Source organism: Oncorhynchus nerka, linkage group LG13 (genome assembly GCF_034236695.1).
Source record: "Oncorhynchus nerka isolate Pitt River linkage group LG13, Oner_Uvic_2.0, whole genome shotgun sequence".
Classification (NCBI taxonomy): domain Eukaryota; kingdom Metazoa; phylum Chordata; class Actinopteri; order Salmoniformes; family Salmonidae; genus Oncorhynchus; species Oncorhynchus nerka.
Genome location: NC_088408.1, coordinates 27,556,802 through 27,580,801, shown reverse-complemented (window position 1 = coordinate 27,580,801; position 24,000 = coordinate 27,556,802). Strand labels below are relative to the sequence as shown.

Sequence of the window (24,000 nt, the reverse complement as noted above, 5' to 3'; positions counted from 1 at the left end):
TTTATCTGACGCAATACGAAACATGTCCCAGTCCACGTGATGGAAGCAGTCTTGGAGTGTGGAGTCAGCTTGGTCTGACCAGCGTTGGACAGACCTCAGCGTGGGAGCCTCTTGTTTAAGTTTCTGCCTGTAGGCAGGGATCAACAAAATGGAGTCGTGGTCAGCTTTTCCGAAAGGGGGGCGGGGCAGGGCCTTATATGCGTCGCGGAAGTTAGAGTAACAATGATCCAAGGTTTTACCACCCCTGGTTGCGCAATCGATATGCTGATAAAATTTAGGGAGTCTTGTTTTCAGATTAGCTTTGTTAAAATCCCCAGCTACAATGAATGCAGCCTCCGGATAAATGGTTACTCTGCTACCACAGAGACGACAGACTATCCTCTCCTGCTACCACAGAGACGACAGACTATCCTCTCCTGCTACCACAGAGACGACAGACTATTCTCTCCTACTACCACAGAGACGACAGACTATTCTCTCCTACTACCACAGAGATGACAGACTATTCTCTCCTACTACCACAGAGACTACAGACTATCCTCTCCTGCTACCACAGAGACTACAGACTATCCTCTCCTGCTACCACAGAGACGACAGACTATTCTCTCCTGCTACCACAGAGACTACAGACTATCCTCTCCTGCTACCACAGAGACGACAGACTATTCTCTCCTGCTACCACAGAGACGACAGACTATTCTCTCCTGCTACCACAGAGACGACAGACTATTCTCTCCTGCTACCACAGAGACGACAGACTATTCTCTCCTGCTACCACAGAGACGACAGACTATTCTCTCCTGCTACCACAGAGACTACAGACTATTCTCTCCTGCTACCACAGAGACTACAGACTATTCTCTCCTGCTACCACAGAGACTACAGACTATTCTCTCCTGCTACCACAGAGACGACAGACTATTCTCTCCTGCTACCACAGAGACGACAGACTATTCTCTCCTGCTACCACAGAGTAAACATTCAGACTTCAAAGGTTCTCCCTCCCGCCTGGTGCAGTACAGCAGATAAACCCACATATATCTATGTATCGTTACAAGCAGAGCTATCTATTACACTTCTCACATATGATTTACGGTAGGTTGCCTGTTCAAAGAAATGGGGCAATGTTTACATGAGCCCTTTTCAAGCAGGCTGAATTTGACCACATTCTTGCCGGCATCAGCCTTTTATACCTTCCGTGCACATGATGGCAAGTTAAAGAGTGGGGGTACATGTGTGTCGATGTGGGTGGGCAGCTACTTAAGTAAATTCATTGAATATACACCATCACAAAGAAATACATGTTTTATTTGTTTAGGCAGGTCCTAAGAAACATTATAAGACTAATCAAATGTATTTTCAAAAGAACAGAATAAAATATTTTGAGTTGAATTATGTTCGGCTACTGGTCTGTGCAGCCTAGGCTACATGGCTGCTCCATGCAAATGAAATATAGTTAGTTATTTTGTTCATTAAACAGACAAGACCCACATTTCCCTGCCCTGATCACAGTCAACACACACATACCGTATTTAAAGAATACACTGAAATATTACAGAATAAAATAGAAATGATCTTTTCCCCACACAACTTGAGTGACACTGCTGTCATAGTGCTTAGAAATGAGCCAACTAGACTAAAGTTGGTCCTGAACAGCGCTCACCATTCCACCCGCCTGACTGTGACCACATTTCCAAATGAAGATTCAGTGAAAACAAGGATCTGACATTGATTGATTTATGAAGACGAGTTTCCACATGCAAAGCAACGCGATGGCACTGTGCCAATCAAAACTGTCCGATAATGATCATGTAGTTGACAACAAACCGGTACGCTATTGCCTCAAATAACTTTGGGAGTGTCAGTAAGCAATCATTTGATACATGCCTTTAATTTTATTAGCCTACTTCATTGAAATATTTCCGCCATTCAGTGATAATAATTTCCACAGGACATATCTCCGGATCCATCCAGATGAGGTTAAGAAAACAGTGTATAGTGGTGGGCTATGCCAAGTGATATGCCTGGCAAAGTTTAGAACTACCACGATGATGGTAACAGCCTGTAACGGGCGCTGCCTAGCAACCATCAAGAGCTTAAGAGCATAGTGCGTGCCGATACCGCCTCGGCATTATGGCGACGTTTCATACTAAACCGCGGGCAGAACTTCACCGCATTCATGACTGCCTCAGTTAGTGGAAATAAAAGTACAGGCTTTGTTGTGAGCAATACCTTTTAGATATAAGAAAAGGTGCCAAAAAGTTGGAGCCATGGTCAAATTGGCAGCAAAACGTCTTGGTATGTAAGGGGTATATCACTACACACAGGAGGTGGGCCTGAAGGGCCACCGGCTGTATCATTTCAGCCAAATGTTTTAAAGCAGGGGTGTCAAACTCATTTTGCCCCAGGGGATTCGTCCGGTCTTCAACGAGGTCCAGAGGACGGATGATTTGTTTGCCTAATTCCTAGCAGTCAATTCTAGATTTTTTCCCCAAACCAGATCCGGCCCACAGGCCGTATGTTTGACAGTCTTGTTTAAGAGGATTCCTTCAATCTTCATCATGGTTGAAGACACATTTGATATATCCTTATTACTTATGAGAAAACCTATCAAAGTAACTTCAGTAACTTCGGTGTATATTTTCCACCGTGAATGTTTTCACCTCAACCCTCCTCATTTCCACAGGACTATCTACAGAATTAAATCAGATTTCAGTACATTCATATAGAATAGGGCTCAGCTCATCAAATCATTCTCTACGTACATACCATATCTCTCTGTTCTGAAGGGTATTCGGTTACTCGATAAACGTACAGAATCGCTTCATTAAATAGGTTATTAAACAGGCTTTTTGACGGTGTGGTATGTGACATATCTGTCTGTTTAAAGTAGTATAGAGTTACTCCTTCCCCTGGCTGAGCGGAGTTATTAAACGGTGCCGAGCCAGGTCACGGCCTGCTAAATATTTAGGTTGGGAAGCCGTGCTCCTGCAGCCCTCCCAGATAGAGGGAGACCACGAAGGAACCTTAAAGCAAATAAACAAACACACACAGAGGGAGACGGCGAACCAGAGCAGGACGGCGGAAAGTTCAGGCTTGTTTCCATGACAACGCTGGGAAAATGTATCTGATATCATAGGAAAAACATGGCCCCCAACCCAATGATGTTGGGTCAGTTACTGATTATCTATATTTTTTAAAATGTATTATGCATTCCGCACTCCTGTATGTCTCCTCCCTATCTTCCAGATGCCGACCACAGAAACTCAGCTTTAAGAGCAAGGAATTCTACCTGGCTTTAGTTTTAAGACCCCACAGACAAATTACTGTTAGGCTACTTTAAGTGGATAGGCATGTCTGCACACAGTCTTACATTGGATTACCTAGAACAACTCCTCGGAGCCTCCATGCAGTCCAGATGTGTGTTGCGTATGTTGGATATGTGAGTGTGTGAGCAACCTGTTACAATAGGAGACTGCGTAGGTGTCCCTTCAGTGTTGACAGAGAGATTAGTGAAGGATCAAGAGGCTCTCAGGAGGACATAGCTGTAGGGCCAGAGGCTGAACATGGGTGGCAGGTTGTTTTTGTGTCAGTCAGGGGCCATACCACACATTCTCTCTCTCCCTCACATGCACACACACACACACACACACACACACACACACACACACACGCACCCCCACACATCTGCATATCGAAAGCACACAGACACTCCATACATAAACACTAGTTCACAGACAAACACACAATCACATAGATATATAGTGAATATACAACTCTCTCTTACCTTCCTCTGTTAGCGTGTTGTCCTCTGAGTGGCCATGGAGCTCTGTCTGCTCGTCTACCTTCCCAATCAAACTGGAGATGGAGATCTGTCCATTCGTCTGCTGGAGCTGATGAGGAGAGAGAGTGCATGAGAGAGAGAGAGAGAGAGTGCATGAGAGAGAGTGCATGAGAGAGAGAGAGAGAGTGCATGAGAGAGAGAGACAGAGACAGAGAGAATGACAGAGAGAGAGAGAGTGACAGACAGACAGAAAGAGAGAGTGACAGACAGTCAGAAAGAGAGAGTGACAGACAGTCAGAGAGAGAGAGAGACATAGAGAGAGACAGAGAGAGAGAGAGAGAGGAAACACAGCACTGTTAGATAGCTCCAACAATAATACACTATAGCAGAGATACTAATCAGTAACAAAACACAGTCTCCCACACTATTCAATCCATTCATTGTCATGTCAAGACAGCAGCCAAACCATAAAAAGGGTTTTCCTCCATTCAACTAATGGCACATCATGTCAAATTCATAACAGAGTAGCTACAGTACACACCTTCCCACATCTGTTTCATGCTACCATGCTAACAAGATACACGAGCAGACAGACACACTGTATCTTTCTGCCCTCATCACGGCATCAGAGTCCCAACAGATCTTTGGCAGCGGGCTGGTGCTAGGGTTGGGGGGGCTGGTGCTGGGGTTGGGGCTGGTGCTGGGGTTGGGGCTGGTGCTGGGGTTGGGGCTGGGGCTGGTGCTGGGGTTGGGGCTGGTGCTAGGGTTGGGGCTGGGGCTGGTGCTGGGGTTGGGGCTGGTGCTGGGGTTGGGGCTGGTGCTAGGGTTGGGGCTGGGGCTGGTGCTGGGGTTGGGGCTGGTGCTAGGGTTGGGGCTGGTGCTAGGGTTGGGGCTGGTGCTGGGGCTGGTGCTGGGGTTGGGGCTGGTGCTAGGGTTGGGGCTGGGGCTGGTGCTGGGGTTGGGGCTGGTGCTGGGGTTGGGGCTGGTGCTAGGGTTGGGGCTGGGGCTGGTGCTGGGGTTGGGTCTGGGGTTGGGGCTGGTGCTGGTGCTAGGGTTGGGGCTGGGGTTGGGGCTGGTGCTGGGGTTGGGGCTGGTGCTAGGGTTGGGGCTGGGGCTGGTGCTGGGGTTGGGGCTGGTGCTAGGGTTGGGGCTGGTGCTGGGATTGGGGCTGGGGCTGGGGCTGGGGTTGGGGCTGGTGCTAGGGTTGGGGATGGGGCTGGTGCTGGGGTTGGGGCTGGGGTTGGGGCTGGTGCTAGGGTTGGGGCTGGTGCTGGGGTTGGGGCTGGTGCTGGGGTTGGGGCTGGTGCTGGGGTTGGGGCTGGGGTTGGGTCTTGGGGCTGGTGCTGGGGTTGGGGATGGTGCTAGGGTTGGGGCTGGGGTTGGGGATGGTGCTGGGGTTGGGGCTGGTGCTAGGGTTGGGGCTGGTGCTGGTGCTAGGATTGGGGCTGGTGTTGGGTTGGGGCTGGTATTGGGGTTGGGGCTGGTGCTAGGGTTGGGGCTGGTGCTGGGGTTGGTGCTAGGGTTGGGGCTGGTGCTAGGGTTGGGGTTGGTGATAGGGTTGGGGCTGGTGCTAGGGCTGGTGCTAGGGTTGGGGCTGGTGATAGGGTTGGGGATGGTGCTAGGGTTGGGGCTGGTGCTGGGGTTGGGGCTGGGGTTGGGTCTTGGGGCTGGTGCTGGGGTTGGGGCTGGTGCTAGGGTCGGGCTGGGGCTGGTGATAGGGTTGGGGCTGGGGTTGGGTCTTGGGGCTGGTGCTGGGGTTGGGGCTGGTGCTAGGGTTGGGCTGGGGCTGGTGCTAGGGTTGGGGCTGGTGCTAGGTTTGGGGATGGTGCTGGGGTTGGTGCTGGGGTTGGGGATGGTGCTAGGGTTGGGGCTGGGGTTGGGGATGGTGCTGGGGTTGGGGCTGGTGCTAGGGTTGGGGCTGGTGCTAGGGTTGGTGTTGGGGCTGGTGCTAGGGTTGGGGCTGGTGCTAGGATTGGGGCTGGTGCTAGGGTTGGGGCTGGTATTGGGGTTGGGGCTGGTGCTAGGGTTGGGGCTGGTGCTGGGGTTGGTGCTGGGTTGCTGGTGCTAGGGTTGGGGCTGGGGTTGGGGTTGGGGCTGGTGCTAGGGTTGGGGATGGTGCTAGGGTTGGGGCAGGTGATGGGGTTGGGCCTGGTGCTAGGGTTGGGACTGGTGCTAGGGTTGGGGCTGGGGTTGGGGCTGGTGCTAGGGTTGGGGCTGGGGTTGGGGCTGGTGCTAGAGGGGGTTGGTGCTAGGGTTGGGACTGGTGCTAGGGTTGGGGCTGGTGCTAGGGTTGGGGATGGTGGTGGGATTGGGGTTGGGGCTGGTGCTGGGGTTGGGGCTGGTGCTAGGGTTTGGGCTGGTGCTAGGGTTTGGGCTGGTGCTAGGGTTGGGTTGGGGCTGGTGCTGGGGTTGGGGCTGGGGCTGGTGCCAGGGTTGGGGCTGGTGCTAGGGTTGGGGCTGGGGAGGGTTTGGGGATGGTGCTAGGGTTGGGGCTGGTGCTAGGGTTGGGGCTGGGGCTGAGGCCGGGGCTGGGGATGGTGCTGGGGTTGGGGCTGGTGCTAGGGTTGGGGCTGGTGCTGGGGTTGGGGCTGGTGCTGGGGATGGTGCTGGGATCGGGGTTGGGCTGGTGCTGGGGTTGGGGATGGTAGTAGGGTTGGGGCTGGTGCTAGTGTTGGGGCTGGGGTTGGTGCTAGGGTTGGGGCTGATGCTAGGGTTGGGCTGGGGCTGGTGCTAGGGTTGCGGCTGGTGCTAGGGATGGGGCTGGTACTAGGGTTGGGGCTGGTGCTCGGGTTGGGGCTGGGGTTGGTGCTAGGGTTGGGGCTGGTGCTAGGGTTGGGGCTGGTGCTAGGGTTGGGGCTGGTGCTAGGGTTGGGGCTGGTGCTAGGGTTGCGGCTGGTGCTAGGGTTGGGGCTGGTGCTAGGGTTGGGGCTGGGGATGATGCTAGGATTGGGGCTGGTACTGGGGTTGGGGCTGGGGCTGGTGCTAAGGTTGGGGTTGGGGCTGGTGCTAGGGTTGGGGCTGGTGCTAGGGTTGGGGCTGGTGCTGGGGTTGGGGATGGTGCTGGGATTGGGGTTGGGGCTGGTGCTAGGGTTGGGGCTGGTGCTAGGGTTGGGTTGGGGCTGGGGTTGGGGCTGGTGCTAGGGTTGGGGCTGGTGCTAGGGTTGGGGCTGGTACTGGGGTTGGGGATGGTGCTGGGATTGGGGTTGGGGCTGGTGCTGGGATTGGGGCTGGTGCTAGGGTTGGGGCTGGTGCTAGGGTTGGGGCTGGTGCTAGGGTTGGGGCTAGTGCTAGGGTTGGGGCTGGGGCTGGTGCTAGGGTTGGGGCTGGTGCTAGGGTTGGGGCTGGGGATGGTGCTAGGGTTGGGGCTGGTGCTGGTGCTAGGGTTGGGGCTGGTGCTCGGGTTGGGGCTGGTGCTAGGGTTGGGGCTGGTGCTCGGGTTGGGGCTGGTGCTAGGGTTGGGGCTGGGGCTGGTGCTTGGGGCTGGTTGGGGCTGGTGCTAGGGTTGGGGCTGGTGCTAGGGTTGGGGCTGGTGCTAGGGTTGGGGCTGGGGATGGTGCTAGGGTTGGGGCTGGTGCTGGTGCTAGGGTTGGGGCTGGTGCTCGGGTTGGGGCTGGTGCTAGGGTTGGGGCTGGGGCTGGTGCTCGGGTTGGGGCTGGTGCTAGGGTTGGGGCTGGGGCTGGTGCTCGGGTTGGGGCTGGTGCTAGGGTTGGGGCTGGGGCTGGTGCTAGGGTTGGGGCTGGGGCTGTGGATACTTTAATACAGTCTCTCCCTATGGAGACCTTGATCTAACTAATGGAGCCCTGACTCAGTGTCCCATTCCCAACGGCTGAGATTTCTCCAGGAAAACCCTGAAAGACGATCTGTTATAGAACTAGATAGAAAGGCTGAGAAAAGAGAGGGGGAGAGGGAGGGAGAGAGAGAGAGAGAGAGAGAGAGAGAGAGAGAGAGAGAGAGAGAGGGAGGGAGGGAGGGAGGGAGGGAGGGAGAGATCGAGAGTGAGAGAGAGAGGGAAAGAGAGAGGGAGGGAGAGAGAGAGAAAGGGAGAGAGGGAGGGAGAGTGAGATAAAGAGAGAGGGAAAGAGAGAGGGAGGGAGAGAGGGCCATCACAAACAGCTCTTTCTTGCTGATATAAGTTGGCCACAACAAAGAGAAGATGAGAAAGATAGAGAGAGGGAAAGAGAGAGGGAGAGAGAGAGGGAGAGCGAGAGCTTTTCTTACAAGCTGATGTAAGTTGGCCACAACAAAGAGAAGATGAGAAAAAAAGAGAGAAAGGAAGAGCAACAGGATGAGAAGGAGTATGAGATAAAGAGAGGAAAATAGGGAGAAAGGAGGTGAGAGAGAGAGAGAGAGAAATGAGAAGGGAATGAGACTGTGAAATATGGCCAAGCAAACGGGCAGGTCAGTTTAATGTGGAGACTCATAGGAAACTATGAACATGATGAAATATATCTCTGCTGAATGGGAGATGGAGTCGCTCCTGTAGTTTAACTCACGGCCTCTGAAGTCCTTAGGGGCCTGATGATCAGCTTTAAGTAGAGACCAGCAGGTGCCCCTTTGACCTCTAGTGACCCCGCCCTCTCTGGCCTACCTCATGATTGGCATTCCCAGCATTCCGTGCCCTCTTCACAAGACTCCTCAGGGGCAACCAGACCCACACCCCTCGCTCTCTTTCCCAATCCACTCACCTCACCAATCCTTGCTCTAACCTCACCTCAACCCCTCCAGGTTCACTCCCCACACTCCCTATTCTTGTCCTCATGTTACCTCACCCCTATAAAAATACCACAACTTTTGAGGTGTGTTAGAAACGCCATGGCTCCATTCTCAATGTTCTGAGATACATGGTCAGAGGCTAGACGTTTCTCTCCCTCACAAGCTCTCCTAGGGGTCATTCTGAAGTCATACAGTTCCTATGAGGATGGCTAGAGTGTTTAGGATGCCTGAGAGGGTTTAGGGCTTGTATAATAAGACTGTGCCTACTACAACAGAAACACACACCCACACAGCATGGGGTCCTGAGATGCCTTCTCTCTGACAGTAGATAAGAGGTCAGGGTTCTGGAGCCCTGTCTTACTCAACTTTCTCTCTCTCTGTAACTCACCGGTCTTGACCAGCAGGCTTGTGTACCCTTTCCTCTGTACACACAAAGACACAGGCACTTACTAAAAGCTCCCATTTTGACGATACTCTACATTTGACATTTGAATCATTTAGGAGGCACTCTTATCCGGAGCAACTTACAGGGATTTAGGGTTAAGTCTCTCTCTCTCTTTCTCTCTGTCTGTCTCTCTCTCTCTCTCTTTCTCTCTCATTGTTGCATAGACTCCAGGACAGACATGCTGCTGTCCCCTAAATGACTCTACAGAGCGCTAGCCTACACACACCCCTCCACCCCATAGAGAGAGGGAGAGAGAGGGGGGTGGGTGATGCAGCTGTCTAATTACACCTCTAAAAATTGTATTTATTACATTTTTTATCATTTTTATAAAAATATAAAAAACTCCCATTTTACAGACATAATATATTAGTTCATATAAATACTCTACACATTTCGAACCACTCTTCTCTCTCCCTCCTCACTGCCTCCCTCTGTCTTCAAAGCAACTCCTGACCTCAGAAAACACAATTACACGCTAACGTGAATCCACAGGTAACCACACCTGAGGCATCTCCCTGCAGCTTTAGTCAATATGATGAAGACATACAGTTAGACAGAGAAAGAGACCCTGACGAGACCAAGATCTCCTACCCCTCCACCCAACATAGGCTAAGACAAGAGGGGCTCTGATGATTGAACATCTAGATAGTACATCCAACCCCAGGGGTGAATTAGTAACAGAGCACTACACAGAGGACACTACACAGAGGACACTACACAGAGGACACTACACAGAGGACACTACACAGAGAACACTACACAGAGGACACTACACAGAGGACACTACACAGAGGACACTACACAGAGGACACTACACAGAGGACACTACACAGAGGACACTACACAGAGAACACTACACAGAGAACACTACACAGAGGACACTACACAGAGGACACTACACAGAGGACACTACACAGAGGACACTACACAGAGGACACTACACAGAGGACATTACAAGAACAGCCTGCACCATAAACCACCATTCACCCCATCTGGCAAATACTGTTTAATCAGAGATGTACAGACATGTCTTAAAGGGACAGTACTACAGGCCTTACATCTGGAGAAGCAGAGGCCATAGAACAGTAGATCACCTGATAGCTGGTGAGCTTCTACAGCACAGAGCTAACCTTGTGCCCTCACTCATGGTGAGGATAGAGTCCCAGAGGGGAGAGAGGAGAGAAGAAGAGGAGAGACCAACAGGGTGTGGAGGAAAAATGGGAAAGGAACAAATGAGGAGGAGAAGAGGAGATAGGAGGGGAGAGGAGAGGGGAAGAGGAGGAGATATGTGGGGAGAGGAGAGATTAGGGGAAGGAGAGGAGACAAGGAGACAGAAGGCGAGGAAAGTGGCAAGGGACAAGTCCATCTCAATCAGAGTCCCCCAGAGGATCTGCATGTTTTGTTGTGTTAAGCAAGCAAAAACCTGAACACTCTGGAGTCCTGGGCTGTGAGTTCAGTTCCCCCACGTTTGTCATCTCTTAGTGGACATGTCTATCTGCTGCCACCCCTCCCTGCTCCATTAATGTCTCCTAACCTCCAGCACACGTCTATTAAACCTGACCCCTACATTCATAACATACCTGGGATCAAAGACTAGCGGGACCCCTGGCCTAGTCTCTTCTCTCACTTTCTCCTTCTCTCCAGCTCTGAGTGTGTGTGTTTGTGTGTGTCTGTGTGGGAGTGTTTGCCGTGCCATGCGTATGTGTGTGTGAATGTGTCTGTCAGGTATGCACGTGCATATGTGTGTGTGTTTTGTGTGCGTGTTTTGTGTGGGTGTTGCGTGTGTGTATATGTGTGTGTGTATACGTGTGTGTGTTCTGGCTGTTTGTTGTGGTAACACTGTCTGTAGCGTGTGATCTACTGGCCCTCTGCTTATGGCAGCGTTACAATCTGGCACAGAGAGCATCAATAAGAAACCTAGATTATACTAGCATGGCTCAGTAACAGCAAACCTAACAACAGAGGCTCGATGACATAAACTCTGCGTCTTATTTAGTCCAATATAGCTCTATAAACTGCTCTAACTCAGTAAATTACATCTAACATAACTAGCTAACGTGATTCTGTAATGTCACTATTCGGTGACTTTTCATCTGATGTTAAATTTATTAATGCATTTTTTTATGCAGTATAACCAAGTGTACTTCTCTGAGCTCTCTGCAGGTCTCTCCAGTCTACATGATCTAGTTATGTCCTTTCACATAACTGGGCTTCCGCAGGCCTGTGCTGTCTCTCTACCTCTCTCTCAATTCAATTCAATTCAATTCAAGGGCTTTATTGGCATGGGAAACATGTGTTAACATTGCCAAAGCAAGTGAGGTAGACAACATACAAAGTGAATATATAAAGTGAAAAACAACAAAAATTAACAGTAAACATTACACATACAGAAGTTTCAAAACAGTAAAGACATTACAAATGTCATATTATATATATAGTGTTTTACAATGTACAAATGGTTAAAGGACACAAGATAAAATAAATAAGCATAAATATTTACAATGGTGTTTGTTCTTCACTGGTTGCCCTTTTCTCGTGGCAACAGGTCACAAATCTTGCTGCTGTGATGGCACACTGTCACAATTTCACCCAGTACATATGGGAGTTTTTCAAAATTGGATTTGTTTTCGAATTCTTTGTGGATCTGTGTAATCTGAGGGAAATATGTCTCTCTAATATGGTCATACATTGGGCAGGAGGTTAGGAAGTGCAGCTCAGTTTCCACCTCATTTTGTGGGCAGTGAGCACATAGCCTGTCTTCTCTTGAGAGCCATGTCTGCCTACGGCGGCCTTTCTCAATAGCAAGGCTATGCTCACTGAGTCTGTACATAGTCAAAGCTTTCCTTAATTTTGGGTCAGTCACAGTGGTCAGGTATTCTGCCGCTGTGTACTCTCTGTGTAGGGCCAAATAGCATTCTAGTTTGCTCTGTTTTTTTGTTAATTCTTTCCAATGTGTTAAGTAATTATCTTTTTGTTTTCTCATGATATGGTTGGGTCTAATTGTGTTGCTGTCCTGGGGCTCTGTAGGGTGTGTTTGTGTTTGTGAACAGAGCCCCAGGACCAGCTTGCTTAGGGGACTCTTCTCCAGGTTCATCTCTCTGTAGGTGATGGCTTTGTTATGGAAGGTTTGTGAATCGCTTCCTTTTAGGTGGTTGTAGAATTTAACGGCTCTCTGGATTTTGATAATTAGTGGGTATCGGCCTAATTCTGCTCTGCATGCATTATTTGGTGTTCTCTACCTCTCTCTCTCTCTCTCTCTACCTCTCTCTACCTCTCTCTCTACCTCTTAAACAGTATCTTAAATAAGACATCTCAGTCTTATCATCATATCTGTTTCTGTACTCCAGTTGTAGTCAGACAACATTGGCCATATATGGAAAACACAAAACATACACACTCGGGCAGAGGTCAACAAAATGACCTATTTGGAGTTAAGATGGAAAACTATGATGGAAAGAGAAGAGAAGGTGGATGGATGGATGGAGAGATGGAGAGATGGATGGATGGAGAGATGGATGGATGGATGGATGGATGGAGAGATGGATGGATGGATGGAGAGATGGATGGATGGAGAGATGGATGGATGGATGGATGGAGAGATGGATGGATGGATGGATGGATGGATGGATGGATGGATGGATGGATGGATGGATGGATGGATGGATGGATGGATGGATGGATGGATGGATGGATGGATGGATGGATGGATGGAGAGATGGATGGATGGATGGATGGATGGATGGATGGATGGATGGATGGATGGATGGATGGATGGATGGATGGATGGATGGAGAGATGGAGGGGCAGGGAAGAATAAGAAAAACAAAACAAGAGGGAGAGAGAAATATAAGACAAGAACAAAGTCTTTGACTGAGAAGATAAAGTGGAAAAAGATGAGAGAGAGAAGACAACTTACTGGGTTATCCAGTTTGCTCTCAGAAAGTCATTCACATCTTATATAAGACAAGGTCCTCGTTCAGTCCATCATTATCCAACTCCTTTGCAGCCAATTTGATTATGTTGACTGAGCTCATTCAGACAGACAGAGAGACTCTTGCTTTGAGACAAATGGAACAAGTAACTCATTCTCCCACAAATATCACTTAATTCAGCATTACAGAAAATCACTTAAATCTCCTCAAACAAACCCTGAAATGTGTGAATGGTGGTCAGCCTCAAATAGCCTACAGAGATGGTAACATAAACCCAATAGCCTACAGAGAGGGTAACATAAACCCAATAGCCTACAGAGAGGGTAACATAAACCCAATAGCCTACAGAGAGGGTAACATAAACCCAATAGCCTACAGAGAGGGTAACATAAACCCAATAGCCTACAGAGAGGGTAACATAAACCCAATAGCCTACAGAGAGGGTAATATAAACCCAATAGCCTACAGAGAGGGTAACATAAACCCAATAGTCTACAGAGAGGGTAACATAAACCCAATAGCCTACAGAGAGGGTAACATAAACCCAATAGCCTACAGAGAGGGTAACATAAACCCAATAGCCTACAGAGAGGTAACATAAACCCAATAGCCTACAGAGAGGGTAACATAAACCCAATAGCCTACAGAGAGGGTAACATAAACCCAATAGCCTACAGAGAGGGTAACATAAACCCAATAGCCTACAGAGAGGGTAACATAAACCCAATAGCCTACAGAGAGGGTAACATAAACCCAATAGCCTACAGAGAGGGTAACATAAACCCAATAGCCTACAGAGAGGGTAACATAAACCCAATAGCCTACAGAGAGGGTAACATAAACCCAATAGCCTACAGAGAGGGTAACATAAACCCAATAGCCTACAGAGAGGGTAACATAAACCCAATAGCCTACAGAGAGGGTAACATAAACCAAATAGCCTACAGAGAGGATAACATAAACCCAATAGCCTACAGAGAGGGTAACATAAACCCAATAGCCTACAGAGAGGGTAACATAAACCCAATAGCCTACAGAGAGGGTAACATAAACCCAATAGCCTACAGAGAGGGTAACATAAACCCAATAGAGCTATTGTATAGTCTATGTTGAGCATTGGGATGATTTGGGTACAAGATAGCAGGGATGTGGAAGTTTACAGCAAGAAGTTGAAGTTAGAAGGTGATTTGAGTAACTTGACAGTAAGCTTTAGTGTCCTGAAGATGTATTAAGAGCTTTGTTAAACATGACGAGAGGCGAAGGAAACCAGATGCCTCATGAACAGTTGTATTTATATTGTTTAATGTCAAATCATAATACTGCAGTACTGTGATACTGAGCAAAGTCACGCTTCTCCCTACACAAATTGATTAATTAAACCACAGACACCAAGCCCCTGCCACGCTTCCCCCTACACAAACGGATGAGTTAAACCACAGACACCAAATCCCTGCCACGCTTCCCCCTACACAAACGGATAAATGAAACCAGACACCAAGCCCCTGCCACGCTTCCCCCTACACAAATTGATTAATTAAACCACAGACACCAAGCCCCTGCCACTCTTCCCCCTACACAAATTGATTAATTAAACCACAGACACCAAACCCCTGCCACGCTTCCCCCTACACAAATTGATTAATTAAACCACAGACACCAAGCCCCTGCCACGCTTCCCCCTACACAAATTGATTAATTAAACCACAGACACCAAACCCCTGCCATGCTTCCCCCTACACAAACGGATGAGTTAAACCACAGACACCAAGCCCCTGCCACGCTTCCCCCTACACAAATTGATTAATTAAACCACAGACACCAAACCCCTGCCACGCTTCCCCCTACACAAATTGATTAATTAAACCACAGACACCAAACCCCTGCCACGCTTCCCCCTACACAAATTGATTAATTAAACCACAGACACCAAGCCCCTGCCATGCTTCCCCCTACACAAATTGATTAATTAAACCACAGACACCAAGCCCCTGCCACGCTTCCCCCTACACAAACGGATGAGTTAAACCACAGACACCAAGCCCCTGCCACGCTTCCCCCTACACAAATTGATTAATTAAACCACAGACACCAAACCCCTGCCACGCTTCCCCCTACACAAATTGATTAATTAAACCACAGACACCAAGCCCCTGCCATGCTTCCCCCTACACAAATTGATTAATTAAACCACAGACACCAAGCCCCTGCCACGCTTCCCTCTACACAAACGGATGAGTTAAACCACAGACACCAAGCCCCTGCCACGCTTCCCTCTACACAAACGGATTAATTAAACCACAGACACCAAGCCCCTGCCACGCTTCCCCCTACACAAACGGATGAGTTAAACCACAGACACCAAGCCCCTGCCACGCTTCCCCCTACACAAACTGATAAATGAAACCAGACACCAAGCCCCTGCCACGCTTCCCCCTACACAAATTGATTAATTAAACCACAGACACCAAACCCCTGCCACGCTTCCCCCTACACAAATTGATTAATTAAACCACAGACACCAAGCCCCGGCCACGCTTCCCCCTACACAAATTGATTAATTAAACCACAGACACCAAGCCCCTGCCACGCTTCCCCCTACACAAACGGATGAGTTAAACCACAGACACCAAGCCCCTGCCACGCTTCCCCCTACACAAACGGATGAGTTAAACCACAGACACCAAGCCCCTGCCACGCTTCCCCCTACACAAACGGATGAGTTAAACCACAGACACCAAACCCCTGCCACGCTTCCCCCTACACAAACGGATAAGTTAAACCACAGACACCAAGCCCCTGCCACGCTTCCCCCTACACAAACGGATAAATGAAACCAGACACCAAGCCCCTGCCACGCTTCCCCCTACACAAATTGATTAATTAAACCACAGACACCAAGCCCCTGCCACGCTTCCCCCTACACAAATTGATTAATTAAACCACAGACACCAAGCCCCTGCCACGCTTCCCCCTACACAAATTGATTAATTAAACCACAGACACCAAGCCCCTGCCACGCTTCCCCCTACACAAATTGATTAATTAAACCACAGACACCAAACCCCTGCCACGCTTCCCCCTACACAAACGGATAAGTTAAACCACAGACACCAAGCCCCTTCCACGCTTCCCCCTACACAAACGGATTAATTAAACTGGCAAGCCCAAGCTTGAAAGTATCTTAGGCCTGGTTGTTTGTTTGTGTGTTTGAGGGAGGAAGGGGAGGACATACTGTATGTGTTCTCTGTGTGTACACCTGCTTTATCTGTATCTGGACAGGGCCAATAGGTCCCACCAGGTTCATGTTTAGACCAAAGCTACAAGTGGCCTGTCTTTGTGTCAATCAAACCCCCCCACCAACCTATGAACCCTGTCAGTCTATACCTCCCACGATTTGTCTGTTTTTCACCCCCCCCACTCCTGCACCTCCACTGAACGGCTGCTACAGTGGAGCCTGCCCATGTTGATAGACACACAGGGACAAACAAAAACTACCCTCCCCCCAGGACCCCCAGGACCCCCCAGCACCCCCAAGACCCACCAGGACAGGATCACAGACAGGCCACACTGGCCAGCACTCGACCCCATTGACCTAACATAAAACTGCCCTGAAATAATAATAAACCTCCCCCTCTTTCCTCCATTCCTGGGTCTTCAGCCTCTCTGATTAGCATCTCCTGTGACGTGGATTGGTTGGGCTTTAAACACATATGTGAGAAAAGAGATTTGGGGGACTTTGTAAAGCCTACAGATACAAAAACCATGGATGTGATTATCTGAGTCAGGCAGTAACACGAACCAGACCTCCACACTGTATCTCCCCATCTCAATGAATTACTATAGCATTGTCATGTTGAAAAACATCTCGAAGATCTAGTCAAAAAGTAGAATAACCCTTCTGTTAACCTTAGATCATCTCTGAATATGAACACAAGGGAACACCCTCATCATTGAGTCTTACAGTGTTCTAATGAGGAGTCCAATAAGGAGGAGTTTTTGGGGAAAACAATCTGCGATAGTTCCAGCGTGGCAGGGGCACATACTGTTCCTTCAGTGCTACAAACGCCAGGCCAGGGGCACATACTGTTCCTTCAGTGCTACAAACGCCAGGCCAGGGGCACATACTGTTCCTTCAGTGCTACAAACGCCAGGCCAGGGGCACATACTGTTCCTTCAGTGCTAGTGCTACAAACGCCAGGCCAGGGGCACATACTGTTCCTTCAGTGCTACAAACGCCAGGCCAGGGGCACATACTGTTCCTTCAGTGCTACCAACGCCAGGCCAGGGGCACATACTGTTCCTTCAGTGCTACAAACGCCAGGCCAGGGGCACATACTGTTCCTTCAGTGCTACAAACGCCAGGCCAGGGGCACATACTGTTCCTTCAGTGCTACAAACGCCAGGCCAGGGGGGCACATACTGTTCCTTCAGTGCTACAAACGCCAGGCCAGGGGCACATACTGTTCCTTCAGTGCTACAAACGCCAGGCCAGGGGCACATACTGTTCCTTCAGTGCTACAAACGCCAGGCCAGGGGCACATACTGTTCCTTCAGTGCTACAAACGCCAGGCCAGGGGCACATACTGTTCCTTCAGTGCTACAAACGCCAGGCCAGGGGCACATACTGTTCCTTCAGTGCTACAAACGCCAGGCCAGGGGCACATACTGTTCCTTCAGTGCCAAACGGGGGGGCACATACTGTTCCTTCAGTGCTACAAACGCCAGGCCAGGGGGGCACATACTGTTTCACATACTGTTCCTTCAGTGCTACAAACGGGGCACATACTGGTGCTACAAACGCCAGGCCAGGGGCACATACTGTTCCTTCAGTGCTACAAACGCCAGGCCAGGGGCACATACTGTTCCTTCAGTGCTACAACGCCAGGCCAGGGGCACATACTGTTCCTTCAGTGCTACAAACGCCAGGCCAGGGGCACATACTGTTCCTTCAGTGCTACAAACGCCAGGCCAGGGGCACATACTGTTCCTTCAGTGCTACAAACGCCAGGCCAGGGGCACAGGTTCCTTCAGTGCTACACATAGGCCAGGGGCACATGTTTCCTTCAGTGCTACAAACGCCAGGCCAGGGGCACATACCTGTTCCTACTGTTCCTTCAGTGCTACAAACGCCAGGCCAGGGGCACATACTGTTCCTTCAGTGCTACAAACGCCAGGCCAGGGGCCAGGGCCAGGGGCACATACTGTTCCTTCAGTGCTACAAACGCCAGGCCAGGGGCACATACTGTTCCTTCAGTGCTACAAACATACTGTTCCTTCAGTGCTACAAACGCCAGGCCAGGGGCACATACTGTTCCTTCAGTGTTCCTTCAGTGCTAAACGCCAGGCCAGGGGCACATACTGTTCCTTCAGTGCTACAAACGCCAGGCCAGGGGCACATACTGTTCCTTCAGTGCTACAAACGCCAGGCAGGCTACAAACGGGCCAGGGGCACATACTGTTCCTTCAGTGCTACAAACGCCAGGCCAGGGGCACATACTGTTCCTTCAGTGCTACAAACGCCAGGCCAGGGCACATACTGTTCCTTCAGCTACACAAACGCCAGGCCAGGGGCACATACTGTTCCTTCAGTGCTACAAACGCCAGGCCAGGGGCACATACTGTTCCTTCAGTGCTACAAACGCCAGGCCAGGGGCACATACAGTGCTAAAACGCCAGGCCAGGGGCACATACTGTTCCTTCAGTGCTACAAACGCCAAAAGGGGCACATACTGTTCCTTCAGTGCAGAGCAGAGAGAGACACGGCAGGTTCACCAGCCAGTCGCCAGTCCTCCCTGATTCAATTTCAACCCGTAAAAAGATACAAAATCACAAACAAAATGTAATTCATGGTAGTTTAGTTTGTCGGATGGCCGGTCAGGCTCTTGCTTCTCATATGCTGCTACTTTACTTTCTTCTCGTCCTAACCGTTTCCAAACATCATTACTGGAGACATGACGGAAGTCAACAGTAAGAAAGCAGGGGTCTTATTTCAGTCCATCTACGCCAATCACTCTGTTACCATTTAGTGTCCTGAAGTCACTGTTTCATCCAAGTAACAAGATTCAATATCCACAGATGGGCCTTACGTTAACTACTAGGTACAAATAAGGACGCATAGAGCAGGGGTACTATTCTGTCTTGAGCCACTGTCACACAACAGAAAACCTGTCCACTCTGACACTCCCTCCCTCCTTCCTTCCTTCCTTCCTCCCTCCCTCCCTCCCTCCCTCCCTCCCTCCCTCCCTCCCGGGCCAGTATTGGTGGATACTACATTAGAACTTTAAAGGAGAAACCGCACTTCGGTCTGCAGGTTGTATAACTTTTTCATTACATTTCATTACATTTCATTATAGTACAACGGTCTGATTTGTCTAATCTTAGCAATTTCCTCTTAGCTAGCTACATAGTCGTCGTTGTATCAAAGATAATTGCGTAATTATCGTATTTCGTAGTCTCCTATCTGTCCAACACGTTCACCGTCTACCGTAGCACTGTAGTACTATCACACTCAACTGAACGTCTTGATTAGTGTAGTGTTAGCTAGCTACATAGCTAGCTACATAGTTGTCTTTGCTGTCTTCGTTTCCAAGATAATTGTGTAGCTTAGAGTGTGGAGTCTTAGAGTGATAATTGCGTTATTATTGTATTTCGTCGCCCTCCTATCTGCCTAGCAGCTAGCATACGTTCACCGGCTACCGTAGCACTGTAGTAACTATCACACTCAACCGAACGACTTGATTAGTGTAGTATTAGATAGCTACATAGTTGTCTTTGCTGTCTTCGTATCCAAGATAATTGTGTAGTTTAGAGTGTGTAGTCTTAGAGTGATTATCTTAATTCACCGAGGTTAGCTAGCCAGCTATTTTGTCGTCCTTAACGTAGGAGACACTCCTAGCTAGCCAACAGCCAGCCAACGTCTACTGAATAGAACTTTCGCATCCCGGTCGCATTCCGCGTCGCTCCACAGGTAGTATCACTTTTTCACTTCATTTCATTACAGTCCCAACGGTGTGATTTGTTTGATCGTAGCTAGCTACATAGCTAGCTACATAGCCGTCTTTGTTTCAAAGATAATTGTGTAGTCTAGAGCGATTTTCTAGGTTAGTTAGCCAGCTATTGTCGTTCTCCTACGCAACGTAACGTAACCAACACTGCTAGCTAGCCAGCTAGCTCCCGATAAGCAGCATTGTAGAAACTTCACACTCAACGGTACGACTTGATTAGGGTAGTGTCAACAACGCAGCTAGCCTACCCCAGCAGTACTCTATCATTTTAATCATTTTAGTCAATTAGATTCTTGCTACGTAAGCTTAACTTTCTGAACATTCGAGACGTGTAGTCCACTTGTCATTCCAATCTCCTCTGCATTAGCGTAGCCTCTTCTCTAGCCTGTCAACTATGTGTCTGTCTATCCCTGTTCTCTCCTCTCTGCACAGACCATACAAACGCTCCACACCGCATGGCCGCAGCCACCCTAATCTGGTGGTCCCAGCGCGCACGACCCACGTGGAGTTCCAGGTCTCCGGTAGCCTCTGGAACTGCCGATCTGCGGCCAACAAGGCAGAGTTCATCTCAGCCTATGTCTCCCTCCAGTCCCTCGACTTCTTGGCTCTGACGGAAACATGGATCACCACAGACAACACCGCTACTCCTACTGCTCTCTCTTCGTCCGCCCACGTGCTCTCGCACACCCCGAGAGCTTCTGGTCAGCGGGGTGGTGGCACCGGGATCCTCATCTCTCCCAAGTGGTCATTCTCTCTTTCTCCCCTTACCCATCTGTCTATCGCCTCCTTTGAATTCCATGCTGTCACAGTTACCAGCCCTTTCAAGCTTAACATCCTTATCATTTATCGCCCTCCAGGTTCCCTCGGAGAGTTCATCAATGAGCTTGATGCCTTGATAAGCTCCTTTCCTGAGGACGGCTCACCTCTCACAGTTCTGGGCGACTTTAACCTCCCCACGTCTACCTTTGACTCATTCCTCTCTGCCTCCTTCTTTCCACTCCTCTCCTCTTTTTGACCTCACCCTCTCACCTTCCCCCTACTCACAAGGCAGGCAATACGCTCGACCTCATCTTTACTAGATGCTGTTCCTCCACTAACCTCATTGCAACTCCCCTCCAAGTCTCCGACCACTACCTTGTATCCTTTTCCCTCTCGCTCTCATCCAACACTTCCCACACTGCCCCTACTCGGATGGTATCGCGCCGTCCCAACCTTCGCTCTCTCTCCCCCGCTACTCTCTCCTCTTCCATCCTATCATCTCTTCCCTCTGCTCAAACCTTCTCCAACCTATCTCCTGATTCTGCCTCCTCAACCCTCCTCTCCTCCCTTTCTGCATCCTTTGACTCTCTATGTCCCCTATCCTCCAGGCCGGCTCGGTCCTCCCCTCCCGCTCCGTGGCTCGACGACTCATTGCGAGCTCACAGAACAGGGCTCCGGGCAGCCGAGCGGAAATGGAGGAAAACTCGCCTCCCTGCAGACCTGGCATCCTTTCACTCCCTCCTCTCTACATTTTCCTCCTCTGTCTCTGCTGCTAAAGCCACTTTCTACCACTCTAAATTCCAAGCATCTGCCTCTAACCCTAGGAAGCTCTTTGCCACCTTCTCCTCCCTCTTGAATCCTCCTCCCCTCCCCCCTCCTCCCTCTCTGCAGATGACTTCGTCAACCATTTTGAAAAGAAGGTCGACGACATCCGATCCTCGTTCGCTAAGTCAAACGACACCGCTGGTTCTGCTCACACTGCCCTACCCTGTGCTCTGACCTCTTTCTCCCCTCTCTCTCCAGATGACATCTCACGTCTTGTGACGGCCGGCCGCCCAACAACCTGCCCGCTTGACCCTATCCCCTCCTCTCTTCTCCAGACCATCTCCGGTGACCTTCTCCCTTACCTCACCTCGCTCATCAACTCATCCCTGACCGCTGGCTACGTCCCTCCCGTCTTCAAGAGAGCGAGAGTTGCACCCTTCTGAAAAAACCTACACTCGATCCCTCCGATGTCAACAACTACAGACCAGTATCCCTTCTTTCTTTTCTCTCCAAAACTCTTGAACGTGCCGTCCTTGGCCAGCTCTCCCGCTATCTCTCTCAGAATGACCTTCTTGATCCAAATCAGTCAGGTTTCAAGACTAGTCATTCAACTGAGACTGCTCTTCTCTGTATCACGGAGGCGCTCCGCACTGCTAAAGCTAACTCTCTCTCCTCTGCTCTCATCCTTCTAGACCTATCGGCTGCCTTCGATACTGTGAACCATCAGATCCTCCTCTCCACCCTCTCCGAGTTGGGCATCTCCGGCGCGGCCCACGCTTGGATTGCGTCCTACCTGACAGGTCGCTCCTACCAGGTGGCGTGGCGAGAATCCGTCTCCTCACCACGTGCTCTCACCACTGGTGTCCCCCAGGGCTCTGTTCTAGGCCCTCTCCTATTCTCGCTATACACCAAGTCACTTGGCTCTGTCATAACCTCACATGGTCTCTCCTATCATTGCTATGCAGACGACACACAATTAATCTTCTCCTTTCCCCTTCTGACGACCAGGTGGCGAATCGCATCTCTGCATGTCTGGCAGACATATCAGTGTGGATGACGGATCATCACCTCAAGCTGAACCTCGGCAAGACGGAGCTGCTCTTCCTCCCGGGAAGGACTGCCCGTTCCATGATCTCGCCATCACGGTTGACAACTCCATTGTGTCCTCGTCCCAGAGCGCTAAGAACCTTGGCGTGATCCTGGACAACACCCTGTCGTTCTCAAATAACATCAAGGCGGTGGCCCGTTCCTGTAGGTTCATGCTCTACAACATCCGCAGAGTACGACCCTGCCTCACACAGGAAGCGGCGCAGGTCCTAATCCAGGCACTTGTCATCTCCCGTCTGGATTACTGCAACTCGCTGTTGGCTGGGCTCCCTGCCTGTGCCATTAAACCCCTACAACTCATCCAGAACGCCGCAGCCCGTCTGGTGTTCAACCTTCCCAAGTTCTCTCACGTCACCCCGCTCCTCCGCTCTCTCCACTGGCTTCCAGTTGAAGCTCGCATCCGCTACAAGACCATGGTGCTTGCCTACGGAGCTGTGAGGGGAACGGCACCTCACTACCTCCAGGCTCTGATCAGGCCCTACACCCAAACAAGGGCACTGCGTTCATCCACCTCTGGCCTGCTCGCCTCCCTACCACTGAGGAAGTACAGTTCCCGCTCAGCCCAGTCAAAACTGTTCGCTGCTCTGGCCCCCCAATGGTGGAACAAACTCCCTCACGACGCCAGGACAGCGGAGTCAATCACCACCTTCCGGAGACACCTGAAACCCCACCTCTTTAAGGAATACCTAGGATAGGATAAAGTAATCCTTCTCCCCTCCCCCCTTAAAAGACCTAGATGCACTATTGTAAAGTGGCTGTTCCACTGGATGTCATAAGGTGAAAGCACCAATTTGTAAGTCGCTCTGGATAAGAGCGTCTGCTAAATGACTTAAATGTAAATGTAAACCACACCTCCAATAGGTTGTTATTGTCTCATTAGACCTAATGAGGCACCACTCATAATGATCCAGCATAATCCATCAGGGGACACTGAAACTGGAACTAAACAGCTAAGCTACAAGCAGGCTTGGCAATGTTATTGGTAAACTGCCCTTTAAAGCAAATTAAATTTTTTCCCTAAAGCCATAATATCAGCCTGCACGGTAATCACTAGTGTAAACAACCAGTTATAACTAACTAGAGTACAGTAAACCAAGTGTCAGGTGTTCCCATCCAAACAAAGACAGTATCAACAGACCTGTTTATACCGTAATTTCCGGACTATAAGCCGCTACTTTATTCCCACGCTTTGAACCTCGCGGTTTATACAATGACGCGGCTAATTTATGGATTTTTCCCGCTTTCACAAGATTCATGCCACCAAAAAACTGAGCACCGTCACTTCCCATCATTCTGATTACCGTAGTAATTTTGTCACCCTCATCATGGCAAAGACACGGAGAAATGCATATGATGAAGCTTTCAAGTTGAAGGCGATCGATCTGGCTGTTGGAAAAGGAAATAGAGCTGCTGCACGGGAGCTTGGCCTTAATGAGTCGATGATAAGACGTTGGAAAGCAGCGTGAGGAACTGATTCAGTGCAAAAAGACA

The 24,000-nt window shown here is 50.0% G+C and overlaps 1 protein-coding gene across 1 annotated transcript in view; it reads right to left on the bottom strand.

The window, feature by feature from the left end:
* The window catches only part of akap12b (A kinase (PRKA) anchor protein 12b), a 90,208-nt gene that overhangs the window by 49,762 nt on the left and 16,446 nt on the right, over positions 1-24,000 (bottom strand). Inside the window, exon 2 of the mRNA XM_029676451.2 lies at positions 3,788-3,893. Within this exon, the coding sequence (XP_029532311.1) occupies positions 3,788-3,893 (106 nt within the window). The remainder of the gene's footprint in view (positions 1-3,787; positions 3,894-24,000) is intronic.